The 17,131-nt window shown below is 32.6% G+C and overlaps 1 protein-coding gene across 21 annotated transcripts in view; it reads left to right on the forward strand.

Annotated features, from left to right (window-relative positions):
- Positions 1-17,131, forward strand: part of PHF20L1 (PHD finger protein 20 like 1) — a 72,758-nt gene that overhangs the window by 19,904 nt on the left and 35,723 nt on the right. For 6 of the 21 annotated variants that reach the window (XM_079134497.1, XM_079134498.1, XM_079134499.1 and 3 more), the window contains 6 exons: positions 3,031-3,119; positions 3,335-3,424; positions 6,385-6,598; positions 7,165-7,293; positions 12,008-12,090; positions 15,597-15,849. In XM_079134497.1, the coding sequence (XP_078990623.1) occupies positions 3,031-3,119; positions 3,335-3,424; positions 6,385-6,598; positions 7,165-7,293; positions 12,008-12,090; positions 15,597-15,849 (858 nt within the window). Of the gene's footprint in view, positions 1-3,030; positions 3,120-3,334; positions 3,425-6,384; positions 6,599-7,164; positions 7,294-12,007; positions 12,476-15,596; positions 15,850-17,131 lie in introns of those variants that run through there. The other 15 variants (XM_079134500.1, XM_079134493.1, XM_079134495.1 and 12 more) reach the window with 8 other exon arrangements.

A 17,131-nucleotide genomic window follows, 5' to 3' on the forward strand; every position in this document is an offset into this window, starting at 1 on the left:
TGGGGGTATAACTCAGTGGTAGAGTGATTGCCTAGGATGTGCCAGGCCCTGGGTTAATTTTCTAGCATGGCAGAAGAACCAACCAAACAAACAAACAAACCAGGTGTCATAGTGTGGCATAAGGTTGGGAAACTTTTTGGACAGATATGAACTTAAAATCTAGACTTTCTAGATTGATTTATCTGTAAAAGCATGAAAAGTAATGCTTAAATTATCACTGAAAAATACTTAAATATTTTATTTTTAAAAGTTCTCATACAAAGTCTCATTTAAAACAGTTGTAAAATGCTTAAAAATATGTTTCAAGTCAGTTATATATTAGTTTTCTATTATAATTTCTTAAATTTGCCAACTTATTTGTTTTTTACTAAAGAAACATTGAGTGACAGTTTGTTGGCAAGAAGGATCTTTGATGTAAGTAAAGGGAAACTTAAACTGTTTTGAAAGACACATCAGCTGAAGAAGGGATTAAAGGTCTTTTTTGGCATAAGAAATAATACATGGAGAAGATGTAAGAGAGACTTGTTATCTTAAGGAACTTCAAGTTGTTTGGATAAAGAATTCTTCTATTAGGAGTGGAATAGTAGGGAAAGTGGTTGGCAAGAGAAGAGCAAGGGCAGTATATGAGGTATCTTATGACATTGCTAAAGAATTCAAATTTTATGTACGGGCGATGAAGCATGCAATAAATGTAAGCTGAGGGTTTAAAGTAACCTTCAACCATAGAAGATGAAAACGTTTAAAAAGAGATATATTAAGTAATCTTAGGTGTGAAAATATAAGTTATAATAGTCTAACTCAAAACATGGTGCAAACTTTTTAATCCTGTTTATTGTTTTAATGAATTGAAACCATGGCTGTATCTGTGGTTTTATGAACAGTGTTACCCTACTGCAGGAAGAGTTGAGAGACAGCTATCACTGATTTTGCAGATTATTTTTCCTTTTCTAGTAGGGCCTGTATCTCCCCCATGCACTTACCCTTTATATAGCTGTGTCATGGAGCTCACAGGCCCCAGGCTTGTTCACAGTAATCCTCTGTCTCTGGTCCAGAACCTCATACAGAATAGGGAGTCAGTAACAGTTTTTGGAAGGAAAAAAAAAAGTGATGAACCTGTTCTTTTGGATAAAAGGATTCACCCAAAACAAAACAAAAAGCCAAATTTTAAAAATGTTCTTTAATATTCCTTTTAGTGTGAAAAGCTTTGGGTCTTTTCTTTCACGGTTTAAATTCTCTGAATGAATTGAATGAATACATTTGAAATTGTGCACACATGGGTAAACGTGTATCACACTCCAAATCAAGCCACCTTCTTTCTTTATCCTATCCCATTTATCCACAGGCATGTAATAGAGAAAATTAAACTTAGGTTAGTGGAAGAATGATGATAATGGTAGGTATGGTGTTTGCTGTCATTTTAGTTCCAGTGAATCTGTAGTGAAATATTGGTAGCATTCATTTGTTTTTTGAAAATATCTACTAGAATATTTCTTTATGTCCTGCATGGTAGATGAACTTGTCTCCCCCCACCCTCCAAAAAAAAAGTACGCAACAAGCACTGGAAGTCTTCAATTCAGTGTAAAAGCAAAACAAATTAGCAAATGTGAGCATTTAGGTGTTTGTGATACAGCATAGAGGCAAAGAGTAGAGGCCAGTCAGTGTGACTGGAGGAGTCAAAGAAGTTTTCATCTTGGGGATGGCCCTTGAAGAGTGGGTTGGAGTTAAATAGACTTAAGGAAGATGAAAACATCGGAGTGGAGGAAAAGGTATGGGCACCAACTGGAGGGCCTCGCCAGCAGCCTGGGCTCCTCTGGAATGCCATTTTGAGAAAGGAAGAGGAGGGAGAGTTGCAGGAAAAACAGTTGCCAGGTATACCTTCAGTTTGACATTCTCAGACATTTTCTGTTGTCTTTATATCATTGCTCATCATCTGGTCAGTTATTTTCACAACTTGAGTTTGGACCTTTGTAATATTTAGCATTATGACAATTGTAGAAAGATATGAATTCAAATGGTATTATTGAGATTATCAAAAAAGAAAAATCTTTGCACATCTATGCCATTGACTTTGGTGTCAACTCCAAAGCCATTGATAATAATCATCACATTACTTATTTATACTTCATTTGTAAAGAACAGGTATCTGACACCCTGCTCTCACTTGGAAAATTGTAGAAAAACATTTATCTAGGAAGCTTTTGGATTTCCATAAGTATAAAATTCCTGTATTTTTTTTTTCTAGCATTCTTGGCTTCTCTAGACTTCAAAGTGTGGGGTCTGTAACCAAAAACTAATTATGCTTCACAGTCTTTCTGCAAGTGAATATGCAACAGAATCTTGAATCCTAAAATAGAATGAGTTAGTAGGAAGGACATGGATGGAGAGACAAAATGAGGGATGTTTAGCTGTGCTGCTTAACTAACCAGCAGCTGATGCAGCATTCCCCCTTCCTGGAATTCAGGGTCTTGCTCTGTATAAGTAGACAATCATCTAGATGATTTGAAAAATGATTTTCTGGCTTAAATGTCTGAAAATATGTAAATCTTTTTTTGCCAATTTGATACTGTTGCCACAGGATGATCTTTTCTTGGGAAAAGATCTTTTTCTATGTCAGAATCTTTTAATTATTTTGAAAGAAATTTTCCAAGAGAACAAATTCTCATTCCCATGGAATACTATGCTTTTGTAAATGATGATTTTATTTTAATCAGATAGAAGTTCAAGCATATTTAAATTATTACAAAATAAATTTTAAAATTTTTCAATAAGAATCAGAATTACAGGCAACCAACTTAATAATACTTAATTCTTTCATTCTTTTTTTTAAGGATAATATGAGGTCATAGTTGTTTTTAGAAGGAGAGAGAAAGTAAATTTAGTAAACTTGATGGAGTTCTTAGAAGGGGTTTATGTTTGCAGTGGTATTATCACACAGCATTTATTTATATCAGGCTACTGCTTTTTAGCTTCCAAGTCTTGCTGTAAGTTTGCTTGATATTTTCTAATGATTCCAAATTGCTCCTATTTCAGGAACATTCACAGTTCAGTTTTATGATGGTGTAATTCGTTGTTTAAAAAGAATGCACATTAAAGCCATGCCTGAGGATGCTAAGGGGCAGGTAAGAGTGTTCAGTATTCCTAGCTACTCAAAGGGATGTCTTCTTGAATGGTGACTGATCAAAATATACAAATATATTTTACAAGTGAAATAATTGTAGGGTTATGTGCTGATAGCCCCAAATAGCAGCAAAAAAGAAGCTTAGAATGTAAAATAAATTATACACTTGATTTTTGCTTCTTTGGTTTTAGACCTGCTAAAGTTATAGGTCACTAGTTTCTGTTCCAGGTGAAATCCCAGCACCCACTAAGCTGGTGTTGTCCTATCGACCCAGCTGGATCGTGTAACCAGTCTATGGGAAGTGAGGTAAGTGCCTTTTTTTTTTTTTTAATTTTGTTTTCTTTTATCTGGTATATAGAATCATTTAGAAAGTTAATTTTTAATACGAAATTTTACATTGAGTTTCTTATCTTCTTCTTTCCTTCTACAAATCATAGTCATTCATCTTCCTTTAAAAGGCGCTTACCTGACACTCTGTAGGCTGTTTCAGGGTAGGGCTCTATGAGTCATATGATGGCAGCAGTGTATTATATGGTCTGTCACTGCTCAAAGCAAGAATGAATGGTAAGCATTTGAAGAGAAATCTGGGATGGAGTTAACACTGTGATTCCATTAGTTGATTATATTTTCTGATACTGGAAAGAAAAGGTGCCATTAGAAACATAAAGTATTTTCTTTTATGTTCTGCTGTTATTTGGGATGTTCAGCACCTGGACCTACAATTAATTTTAAAAACTTGAAAGTGATCTATAAAATGTCTAATATGGAAATATGCTACATATTTGTTCCAGACCTTGCAACAAAAAGTGTGATCTTGAAATGTGTTTTAGTGACCTGGTCAACTTAAACTAAGTGTGAACATTTAATAGTCTAGACATGTTTGCCACCACATTTAAAAAGTATATTTTTGAAGAAATCTTCTGAGAAGTGTGATTGTTTTACATTACCTGGTTTTCAAGAATTAACTTGCAAAATGATCAGTTAACACAATTACATATTTATTAATATGTCAATGCAATTGAAAATGAAAATGCTTTTCATCAGGAAATTGTGCTGTGTCCTCCTGCATGTCATATAAATAAAATGTTCTTTTAAGCATTCAGTGGTGTGATTTTTGTGGTTACTGCATAGATCAATTAAAATAATGGAAAAATAATTTAGTATATATATGTTTAATTAAACAAAAGTCTCATTATACATATATATTTGCTTTAAAACATTTATTTTGTTAACTCTGGTTATCCTTATAACATGAAATGGTACTAATAGCATTGTTCCAGTTGGGGTATTGAGCCAGTTTGGTTTCAGGGTAAAATTAACAGACTGTAGAAATTAAATTTATTGGATGCTTATTGTTATAAGTATTTGAGTTATACCATGATATATGGTAACATTAAAATTAATGGCAAAATATAAAATAACTGAAAATATATAGGTAGTAGGATATTTTAGTTTTCACTTTTTCTTCATACTTTTTCTATAAGCAGATTAAAGATAGTTGTAGAATTACTTTAAACTGTTCCCATTTTATAGGTCCTTTTTTTTTTCCCAAGCAAGTTTTTGACTTATTTTCATCTAGGAAATGCACAAAATCAGGTGTTTGGGCAAGGCTAAGACAATTCTGTCTCCAACTTTACCTTCCCAATTTTGAGTACTTTGGGAATCCTTTTCTAAAGATATTTCTTTTGCCAAATTAACAAAGAATAACACATTAAATGCACCATGAAAATGATCTTCCTCGAACTTTCTAAGGATCTGTGTAAAATGGTAAATTATTAAAAATATCACTCATGTGAATATCCAAATATTAAGTCTGAATAAAAGTCTAAATGCTATCGTTTCTAACTTTGAACTAGTTGATTAATACTTGTCAATCTCTTCTTGCATTCAAAGGCTAGCTTGAATGCCTACCTTAAAGAGGCTTTACTATTATGCTGAATCCAGTGTTAGCTTTTGTCCCTCTTACAATGTGTCTGGACATTTTTCTCTCACAGAAAGAAGGTATTGTAGGCGTGTTCACTACCCAAAGTAAAATACCTTCTCTCTGCTCCTTCCCCCCTCTTTTTTTTTTCCTCCCACTACATGAGTTTGAGTAGAATGTTAATACTGATACCAAGTATCTATATGAAACATATATATTTTAGAATGGAGTCTTAGAACAGGACAAGAACTTGCTCTTTTGTCTGGCTGAAGGTGTTCTGGTCTAAAATTTACTTTGTAAATTTTATTTATTTCTTTGGTATATCATCTCTTATATTCTCCTATGGTTAATTTTATTTGCCTGTGAATTTCATGGCCAGGACCTTTTTTTGTTTTTAATCACCTATTCTCTCTTGTCAACTTAGGCGTGTGCCTTATATAGCAGAGCCTTCAGGAGAAAATAGGTGTATGAATGTGATAGGTGCAGTCACATAGTGCATTCAATTCTTTTCCATCATAGGGGAGAGAGATAGATAGGTTTTGTTTGTTGTTTTTAATGGCTTCTTTATCTTCATTATTTTCAAGAATGAAAAGCCATCAACCTGTATTGCTTTTTGTTTAATAAATTGTTTTCAATTACTTGGATTAAAAATTTAATGTGTTTGCATATTTTGATGAACTTAGTAGAATGGTAGCTACCCACAGCCAGAAAATAATAAAGGGAGAGAAACTAATCTGGAGACTGCCAGTGTACACTTTACCTTTTTCAGGTCATGTGGCTCTTTTTTTTCTCATCAGTAATATTAAGTTATTTTGCTAAGTTGATTCTAAACTTTAAAAACTTTAGGAAATAATGAGATCATACCTTGATTTCCATGAAATGAACTATGTTATGAGTGATATATTCTTCCTGAAAATGGGAATACATTTCTTTTCATCTTTGCAGGATTGTAATATAAGCATTTTTCTCTTCTTTTATGGGCCATTGTATTATGAAAAAGAAAGGAGATTCAGCATTTAAACCCTAAAATACTAAGATAAAATGTTATGCAGTATTCATTAATTGCCATAGACTTTCTTCATTAGGTTTTATTCCCATGAAAATATATCAGAGGAACACTTATCCAATAGACTTATTTTTAAGAAGGCTATATAATCCAGTTAGCCCATTAGATTACTATATTTGATAATCTTCCATGTTGATGATCTATAGCATAAACAGCTCAATTTTTTCTAGTGTATATAAGTGAAAGTACCTTTGAAAGTGTAATACATGTTTTTATTCATTAGTGTACTGCATTTTGATTGATTTTTTAATACTTATGTTTTGTGCTTTTCCTTTGGAGGATTGGATAGCTTTAGTCAAAGCAGCTGCTGCAGCTGCAGCCAAGAATAAAACAGGGAGTAAACCCCGTACCAGTGCTAACAGCAACAAAGAAAAAGAGAAAGAAGAGAGAAAGTGGTTTAAAGTCCCTTCAAAGAAGGAAGAAACTTCGACTCACATAGCCACACCAGAGGTTGAGAAAAAGGAAGATCTGCCTACATCTAGTGAAACGTTTGGTACAAAATGCATTCTTATTTTCCTTCCTAATGATGCTGGTAAACTCTTACAATGAATAATTTCAATCCCTTGACTACCTGTAATTTTCAGTTTATGATTAAATTATTAGGCTTTTTTCCCTTAGCAAAATAGTTTGTCAGACTTTCGAGCAGCATATGGACAGATCTGAAGTTTAAAGTTCTAATATCCGTACTTGATATTAGATTATCAATATTCTAGAATAGAAGTGAATTGAAATTTTGATTTGTAACATCTCAGAAGCAGGTTTTTGTCTCAGTTATTTCGTGGGTTTCTTGCTTTTTTAAAAATGCTTCTGTATATATTTCAGTATGTTGTATGGAAAAAGCACTAAGTCATTCTCTTTCTACTTTTCCTAAAAAATAACTACTTAGTGGTCTTTTATTTATAATATATCAATTGGGATTTATGTTATTTAAAGTTCTAAGGAAGCACTAGATTAAAAAAATAGGCAAAGCATTTTTACCATTTTGCTATTTAAAAAAAAAAATCATGTGTTTGCACTTTGGATTTTAGATAAACTCTCACATATGTGTTCTGTTAAAAGTAGGACTTCATGTAGAGAACGTTCCAAAGATGGTCTTTCCACAGCCAGAGAGCACGTTATCAAACAAGAGGAAAAATAACCAAGGCAACTCATTTCAGGCAAAGAGAGCGCGACTAAACAAGATTACTGGTAAACTACAATGATTCTTCTTTTGGGGGGATGGAGGGTTTCTTTTTAGAGCAGTATGATTTTTAATAAAGTAAAATGCGTCTTTGGTTCATTGTAAAGAACTGGTGAAAGACAGTTACTTTTGGTCCTTCCAAGTAAACGTCTTTCAATACTGTCAGTAGTTTTTTCTGTCGTAAAATGTGGAAAAATAGCATATATTTTCTACCTACCTCACAGGGGTGTTGTGAGGATGTTTATAAGTTCAAATGCTAAAAAATCCCTTAGTTTTTAAATCACTTTGGTAGTAGGTATGGTTCCTGTAAGAAGTGGATTATTGGCTTTTGCCCACCTACAGTACTAGAACCATAGAAAACACTGATAATCCTAGCCTGTTAGTGTTCATAAAAGAGGGAATTAAAATATTAGGGGCTAATCATGCTAGGCCCTGTCTCTTCCAATTTCTGTTCAACATAATATTTTTAATTTTTGAAAAACTTCTGAACATATTTTTTTTTTTTTTTTTTGCGTACACATTAAAGGGGAGTTTAGTTATTTTAATGATTCAGTCATGTGTTCTGTTTTTTGAAGACAAAATTGTTTTTAGTGCCTTTGGCCTAATAAAGCTGTGTAAATCTTTGTTGGCATTTATTTAAATATTTTGAAGAAGCTTAATTTCATTGTTAAACCTAAAAGTAAAAATAAATTACACGTTTTGACCATTTTCTGAAGAGAGGAAGCCTACCAAAAGCTGACTCTGAAAATGAGGGTTCTTTATAACCATTCTTTAATTATTGTGTTCATCTTCATGATTATAATTGGTTTCAACAGGTGAGCGTATATTGTCTTTTGCCACTTATTTGTATTATTTTCATGCCTTTCTCTGACATAGGATTTATTTTTCCCCAGGACAGGCATATTTCAGATCATTTCACCCATTAAACCCTTTCTTTAGAAACTGTTAGCCTGGGAAAAAGCAAATATGTTCTCTTAAGTTATTATTCTGATGGCAACTTGAGATTTCAGTTTTGTCTTGAAATTTGAACCCCAGTGCTCCATTCAGGGCAGAAGTGGGATAGTACTTCTTACTTCCTGGATACAAACATTGAAACAGCTCTACTGGAGGAGTGGAGATGGAGGAAGATGGAACTGATGCTGACAGAATGCGACCACCAACTTACCAGCCTTGTGTGTTTCCTTCAGTCTGGATAACCTGCTTTAAGTCTCAGTCAATACACTTTCACATATGCCTCTTCTTATAGGCCTTCCTGGGAGGGGCAAGCTCAACATTTAAAGAAATAAAGAAAACAGCTGCATTATCTCTGCATGGTCTTTGGAAGACAGTAGTGGGGGAGAAAAAGAACTATTTTGCCATGTGCCTCAAGTTATCCTGGTTGCTTAGTAAAGCCCTGTGCCTTCTATGGAGGGAGTTTCTCTTCACTCTTCCTTGGGAATCTCAAATGGGACGGTTTGGCAGCAACAGCAGCATGGCCTGAGATCTTATGTGAAGCCGTTATGATCCTTTCCCTTTATTTACTCAGAAGATTTAAGTGTATGGTGATCCTTTTAGTCATTCATCTCTCTTCATCTGTTTTTGATTTCATGTTATAACTGTTACCCTGCAAAAAGACAATAGATACTGTAAGATTGTCTTCAATGGTTGAAAACTCAGGCTGGCCTCTGTACAATAAATTTCATTTGTGGTCCATAAATAGAAATGAGAACTAATATAAAATAGCTATTTTGTTTTGGAATAATGGTATATTTAAACTTCTCAATCTTACCTATGTGTTTCCTTTTGTCCCATTAATACTAAGAGGAAGTAGTATTAGGATCACGATGTATTGATCTTCCCCACACTCCCATTTCATTTTACTACTTTAGATAGTTCTAGCTAACAATAGGTGGATACATTTAGTTCTATATTTATTCACTCTTTTTGTTCCCTTCCCCCATATACATACCCTACAGTGAATCTAAACTTGATTTTTGTATAAGGAATGATATTAGGATGGCTCTTATCAAAGTTTCATAAAGGGTAGACCTTTAAACTTTAGTTACAATATATAAATATACACATTATATATTGCATATATCATATATATCATAACATTGTGTATGTTATGTTGTTATATATTACACATAACATTTACTATATATTTTTCATTTTTCCAGGATCTTATTTTGCATTATGCCATGTACTTGATTGATATTATATGCTGTATGTGTATTGATTTAAAATAGACGATTTTACATAGAAAATTGGGAGTCCAGACCCTTTTGGGACAAAATTTCAAGCAAACTGAATTTGAGTCTGTTTCAAAATAGAAATTGTCAAGGGATATAAGAGGAAACAGCAGCAGTTAGTACACAATCAGTGCCTGATCATTCATAAGAGTTTCTGAAAGCTCTGCTCTTAGATATCTTTGTGCAGCTTAGGATGTTTTGAAATAATTTTTTAAATCCTGGGGTTTGAAGTGACCAGTAATATGTTACTGCCAGTAATATCCAGGACATTTGATGCCACCATAAAGGTTGTCTCATCCCCAGATGGGAAGTAGACTAAGAATTTACCCACTTTACCCTTTGCTTGTACTCCCCTTGGCATTCCAAGGAGCACTGGTATAGCCTATTTATTTCTGTTGGTGGGCTGAGGCCCACACGTGTTTTATCGTGGAATACAGTGTGGTGAAGTTGACACTTTGTGGGTGGGACTCATGAATATTTGGTATTCTATTTCTGCTTAATGACTAATGCCTTGAAGCTGCATTCTTTTGGGATATTGTTCTGGAGGAGAGTCTGTAGGAATACTTACAGACAATAAGTATTTGATAATAATTGAAATTAATCTCACTTTATATATATATTTCCCTTCAATTACTTCTCATTTTCTATAGATACTACATTTCTTTCCAGAATATTAGCAGGTCAAGACAACAGATTCTGGATTGCCTCTTAAAGCAGAAATAAGACTCATCTCTTCAAGCATCTGTTTTATTTGTCCTCTTTTGTTTATATTTAGTAACTTTTAATTTAGTATGCATATAAAGCATTATAAAATTTTATTTATCATCCTTGGTGCTTTTGAATTCTCTATATACCAAATATTGTATTCTTTTAATCTCATTTTAAGTAGTTTACTTAAATATCCTGTTATGTTCTATGAGCACATTACAAGGCTTTATTTTTCCTTCCCAAACCAACACATGGGAATGACTTTGACTTAATTGGACCTGTACCATCTAATGTAAATTCACAGGTCATGGCTGAATTATTTGGTTTACTTTTAACTTTATAATTCTGATCCATCCCATTTATTGATGAGTATTAAAAGCTATCTCTATCGTCTATACTAAAGGAAATAAAAAATATTAATTATTTGATATAGTTACTAGCAAATACTTGTCCTATTTAAATAGCCCCTAGAAATAGAACCTCTACTTACTTCTTCTGACAAAACTTGGTTCCCTAATTCTTTTTCCTTTTTTAATTGATGATTCCCAAGAATATGATCTTGAGAAGAAAAACCTAGTGAATATAGTTTTAAATGTTAAAGAAATATTCCATGTGAAATCTTTTTCAGTCATGTAGAAGTATTTTCAGAATATAATTAGGATTGAAGTTACAGTTTAAAAACGTTTTTGTAAAGTTGTTTATACCATTTTTTCCTATTAAATCTACACTTTATGTGATGTGAGAAGGAAACTATATAGGTGGTTATCCCAGGCTAGGCCCATGTTGCCTGTGGATTAGCTCTGTATTATATACTCTCTGGGACACTTTTTTTCTTCCTGTGAAATGTTGTAGACAACTTCAGTAATAAAGGTGATGTAATTGCTATAATGAGTTTAATATTATGTGCCAGTTGTTAAAAAAGCTTATTTTGAAGCAAAGGTTTTATGTGGCCACATAATGTTTGGTAAGCATTTATAATCAGTGTGGCCATAAACAAAAACAAAAATTTTCAGCTTATAAACCCAATGTCATCAAAGGCACTGACAGACTTAGCAAAGAAATTTAATCAAGTAATTGTCTTTAATTTATAAATTAAGGCAGAGTTATGTTTTGTTCGTATATATATGCACATACACACACATGTATATATTCTAAATAAAATGTTCTGGCTTCTGAAATTGAGAATTAGTGGTATACATTGGAGTAAACTGAAACTTCCAATTTCTTTCATCATTTATAGAATGAAACTCTAATTCATTATACTATGAAGGACCCACACTTGTTTCTCTCTTAATATAAAATGAATTTTCCAATGGTTTTTGAAACTTTTGTAAGAAAATAAGATATAACTTAGCACAGAAATAATAAATACATAAACAAGTTAAAGGATCTAAGTAAAATTTAAAAATTGGAGCATTTTTTAGCTGATAATACAATAAAGTCATTTCATATTCTAGTCTGTTTTATGAGTATTAGCTAGCTATCTTAATCTGAATTTTTTAAGCCATGAAATTTAATATTTTTACAGAATAAATTTGTGTGTGTGTGTGTATCTCAAGGGTCATTTAAAAACTTCACGACTATTCGATCAACTCTTAATTTATGAATCAGTGCCTTGACTTACCATTAAAGGCATTCATATTTTTGCAAAGTAAATATTTGAAAAATTTACTTCCTATATATTAAAAAAGCATGGGAAATCTCAACTAAAATTTTTGAGAAATTAATGAGAGTGAAAACAATATTTTTTCTAATAAGACATCTCTGTACAATTTTTCTCAAGGTTTGTTGGCATCCAAAGCTGTTGGGGTGGATGGTGCTGAAAAAAAAGAAGACTACAATGAAACAGCTCCAATGCTGGAGCAGGTATGAAATGGTAGCATTTGATTTTTTTCAAGGTCCCCACTGGAATGATCACGGAGCTGTAGTATCCGCGTAACTGACATTGCCCTTTTGATCACATATGGGAATAGGAAGCTAATTAATTGATGATACATTTTTAACTCTGCCTTTTCCAAGGTATACAGATAAACTACAGACTTCATTAGAGCTTGTTTTCAATAGACTGGCACTAAAGCCTTTGTCTCCAAAATTTGAAGGCCTGGAGACAGGCATCCCAGGGTATATGCTTCCAGCTGAATCACCTTTAAATAGCTTATAAAAAGACCCTTACACAAATACTTTTCATTTGTGAGTTAAAACAGGGTTTTTTGACATCAAATAAAGCTTCTTTTGTAAGAAGTTTCTTTTATATTGTAACAATTGGTGTTGTTAGACTATGTGTTTTATGAATTGATCAATGAGCCATACATTTTTGCTAGGATGTATATTTTAATAACTACAATAAAAAAGAGAGTTTAAAAAACTATTAAGGGTCTGTCTTTAACCACCTAATAGAGGAATTTAAAAGTGAAGGTTGCAGTTGCTAGATTTTGCCTTGGCTACCTTCGGATTCCCACAATACCTGTACATACTGAACTGTGCATGCTTTAACATTCTCGAAGGGCTTAACTTCTTAGGCACTATAAGACTATAAGAACACAGTAATAGCCATAACTGGATTTTCTTGGTTCTCCTGTTTTAAAATCTGAGCCTTAATGTAGTTTTAATATATCCTTTTTGTATTATTTTAATTTTCTTTATTAGTAGCCTAATAAAGAATACTTTAAAAATGAGTACCTTTTGCTATTCTCTATATGCGTTTTAAAGAATAGTCCAAATTTAATTGATATTGTATTGAGTTTTTCAGTGTTATTTTAGGCCTGATTTGATAACAGTGCATTGTTTTGGTGCCTCCTTTAATGTTGTATTAAATTAATGATCTTTTCAATTGATTAATATGTCAATGACTCATACCTTCTGATTTTCTGTGATCATCAAACGGTTAAGTCTTTGCCGTTATTGTCAATATATCAGCCAAATTTTTAATGACTTTTTTTTTTTTTTACTGTGTATTACTATATTCAACGTCCCAGATATAACAATATCTTGTGCTTTCACCACTGTTATGGTATCCTCAGAATGCGATATATCAGGGACTTGGGTAATAAAATGTTTCTGGAAAATTCATTACAATGTCAATCTTTCATTATGCACAATCCTGTGAGGTGAATATGATTGTGAAAATTATTTATTATATGTGCAAGTTAGGGTAGAGAACGATACCCATTTCAGAGAGAAGTACAGAAAATGACATTTTGATACTGAGTTAAAAAGGAAAGAGAGGAAAATGGAATAACTCGGCTGTTTGTATTTGCATAACTAAAAATAGTTTTTGAAAGCCCTTGCCAGTTTTGTAACAGAGACCATTAATTAAAACTTTGTAAATTATTTTAGATTTTAAGGAACGTCATGCTGTTCCTTATTTTTTGTCATTCAGGTTGATTTTGATGTGAAAATGTTTTATAACTAAACTGTTACTTCTTATGCTACCTGTTAGCCCTGCTTCAGGGTTAAAAAGCCGAGTTATACAGCTCTTTAATTACATCTCATTTGGTATTAACAAGACCTACAGGGAGGTGTTGATTGTCACCAACTTTTGTTGTCCTAATGAGTCAAAATATTGTCACTCATGACAGGTTGATAACAGGCCTATAGCCAGAATTTACTGTGCTAATGAATTTATTTTATTTATATTTTTACAACATTAAAACTGTGGTCTTAAACCCCATTCTCAGATTATTACTCATACATTATTTAATTGTATTAGGGAAATGTCATGTTATATTTACTTTTGGATAAAACTTGCATTAGATGCATAATAATTCAGTAAGTTTTAAAAATGTTAATCTGTCCTTGTTTAGAAGTTAAGCATCTTATCAAGATATTTAAGTTTTAAAATCTTGTTTTATAACTTTGTAACTCGAGAGTAATGGATGCTGTAGTGATGTCTTTCACATATGTGAAGATGAACAATAAAATTGTTTATTTACAAGTAATGGCTCTAATTACTTTTCTGGCAACACCTTTTATGATAAGTTTAGGAATATTTCCCACTTGTGGAGTACTTTTTGAAATGATTAGTACCACTAATACACATGTATAATGAGTAAATCCAGGGATAGAAATGATGATTACAGACCGAGGGGGACCCCCGACAGCAGCCTTTCCTGCGGTATGCCCAGCATGCCATCTGTAGAGCATTCAGCAGTACCCTACTCAATACCTGATGTACACTTTTTCCCACCAAAATTTGAGTGCCATTTACTTTAATGGGAACAGAATTATTTATTTGGTCCCCAGGCAATAATCTTTCATATTCCAGAGAACTGCAGACTACAGATTTGATGGTCAGCCCTCCCAAATACATGGAAGTCAAAAGCATTCTTGGGAACAAACATGTTGTTCATGGTGTTAGTTAGCAGTTCTGCAGTTTTACTCCTTTTAATGGCATGTCATGGAATGGAATTTTTAAAGTGCCTATCATTTGATACCTGTTATCAGAAATAGAGCATAGGCATTCCGCACAATAGGCTACGAACCCATCCAATGTGGCTATTTTCTGTTGTCTTTGAACAGTGAACACATTTGCACATATTTTTGTGTATGTAGAAAATTTTACTGCCAAGTGAATAAAAATATTCTTTATGAAAGAACTGACACAGTTCTAATTTTTTTTTAAAAGTATCAGTTGGCAGGAAGAAGGTAAAAACTCATCTAAGAATGCGACGTATTTTGTTTTAAAATCCAATGTTTTAAACTTACACTTTATCTCTTTGGTTTTTTTTTTTGTTGTTGTTGTTGTTGCTTGTTTTGTATTGTTTTTTAGTCTTTTAACTCTCTATTGCTGGTGGCTCTGATTTCATGATGCATTATGCTTATGAAACTCTAGCTTTCAGCACTAAAATGAGTTAAAGGTAATGTTTCGTTAATTTGATCATTGTTTTCCTGTTGAGATCTTCTTTAAAGGGAAACTGTCTACTTAAGAGTAATGTCCACATTCAACTTGATAAGAAAATTATAATACATCTGAAAGTAAAATGTTTGAATATATTTCTCTAATTCTCCAAAATGTGATACTGCTGCTTATTTACCTAATGATTATTAATGCCACTGGCAATGATGGGTCCAAGAATCGTATTTTAATACTGGAAATACTTGTTCAGTAAGACAATACTTGATATTCTGAGAATATTATGAGTAGCATATTAAAATTTTAGGTGAAAAGTTGACAGTATCCCTTTAAAGACAGCCTATTCAACTTTTAGTTAATAATTTGTGGGGTTCTTTTTGGTTTTTCATTTGTAATAGAAATGTTATATGTTGCTTAACAATGTTTTTGGATACTAAAGTTGCTTAACAATCAAAATAGAATACAAGAACAAAAATGAAGAAACCAAAATAAAACTATCAATTTTTTATTATTCATTCAGGCGATTTCACCTAAACCTCAAAGTCAGAAAAAAAATGAAGCTGACATTAGCACTTCTGCCAACACTCAGAAACCTGCACTGTTATCCTCAACTTTGTCTTCAGGGAAGGCTCGCAGCAAGAAATGCAAACATGAATCTGGAGATTCTTCTGGGTGTATAAAACCCCCTAAATCACCACTTTCCCCAGAATTAATACAAGTCGAGGATTTGACGCTTGTATCTCAGCTTTCTTCTTCAGTGATAAATAAAACTAGTGAGCACAGATTTTTAAAAAATAGTTACTTATCCTATAAGATACATTAAAAAGTTTGATTGTAGTTATATTGTATTTTATGAGGTTGTTTTGAAAATTTCAAACTTGAAAGGCTGGAAACGATTTCAAGGGCAAAAATCGTAGACATTTCTTATGATTTATTGTTCAGAGACTGTACTGCTGGTTAAGAGACCTTACAACTTAGTAAACTAAATTCCACGCAGTTGGACTCTCCTCAGCTAATAATCCAAGCTCAATGAGGCCTGATTCATTACAAAAAACAAACACACCTACTCTTCCCCGAAAAACATAAAGAAAGGCCCGTAGTAGATATTTTTACTTACCTCCTAACACTATTCCTATGGATAGGTTTAGTTAGTATTCCCACTTATCTATAATCTTCCGAAATATATTTTATTTATTTTTGTAATGTTAACAGGGCAGACTTGAATTTGGTTTTTTATTGAAATGAGAAGAATGCCTCCTTGACTATATTTTTAAAAAAATTTTGCTGATTCAGTACTACTGATCTTTCAAGAATTAACTTAGTTTTCTGAAAAAGTCTTATTTCCAAATGGATTTGGTTATATATGAGACAAAATTTATGTTGACCCTTAGTTTCTCATATTAGTTTCATATTTCATGTTAGAAATGTGAAAGCAGTTGTTTGGAAAGTTACTGGGTAAATGACACTTTTCTTTAGCTCTTTATGCAACAAATGAATTAGTAACATCAAATGAATATGAGACATTTCCTTATTATCTGTTCCACATCGTGTCTTAGGAACAAAGATGTTGGCATAGAGAAAACTTTTGATCAGTTAAACAGAGTGACTTCCTTTCTAGTAATTTGCCACATTTTTCAGCTTTGGATCAGATTTTTTTTTTTTTGTTTTTGCTTTATTCTTTAAATGAGAAGAAAGGCTGGGAACAAAAACTCAAGTGTTTCCTCACAATCTTCATTTCATTATGGCACTTAGAAAATAATGTCACTAGAATTCCACATGACATTGATAAGCATTTTATTTTGGACTTGCTTCTTAGTATTATGACCACAGCATCATAGCAACTGAATTTTATTCTTTAATTTTTTTTCCCATTATCACTATGTCTTTTTCATTTTGGTTGTTGCAATTTTTTCTTAAATATCCAGAATATCAACTTCTTTATAACACTCTTTTTTCTAAATTAACATGAATATATTGGCTTATGTAATCCTGCCTTATTCAAACCATTCTATATGCCAAGTAGGAGGAAGAAGAAATCACAAATTGAAAAAAAAG

The sequence above is a fragment of the Sciurus vulgaris genome, assembly GCF_902686455.1.
Source record: "Sciurus vulgaris genome assembly, chromosome: 1".
Classification (NCBI taxonomy): domain Eukaryota; kingdom Metazoa; phylum Chordata; class Mammalia; order Rodentia; family Sciuridae; genus Sciurus; species Sciurus vulgaris.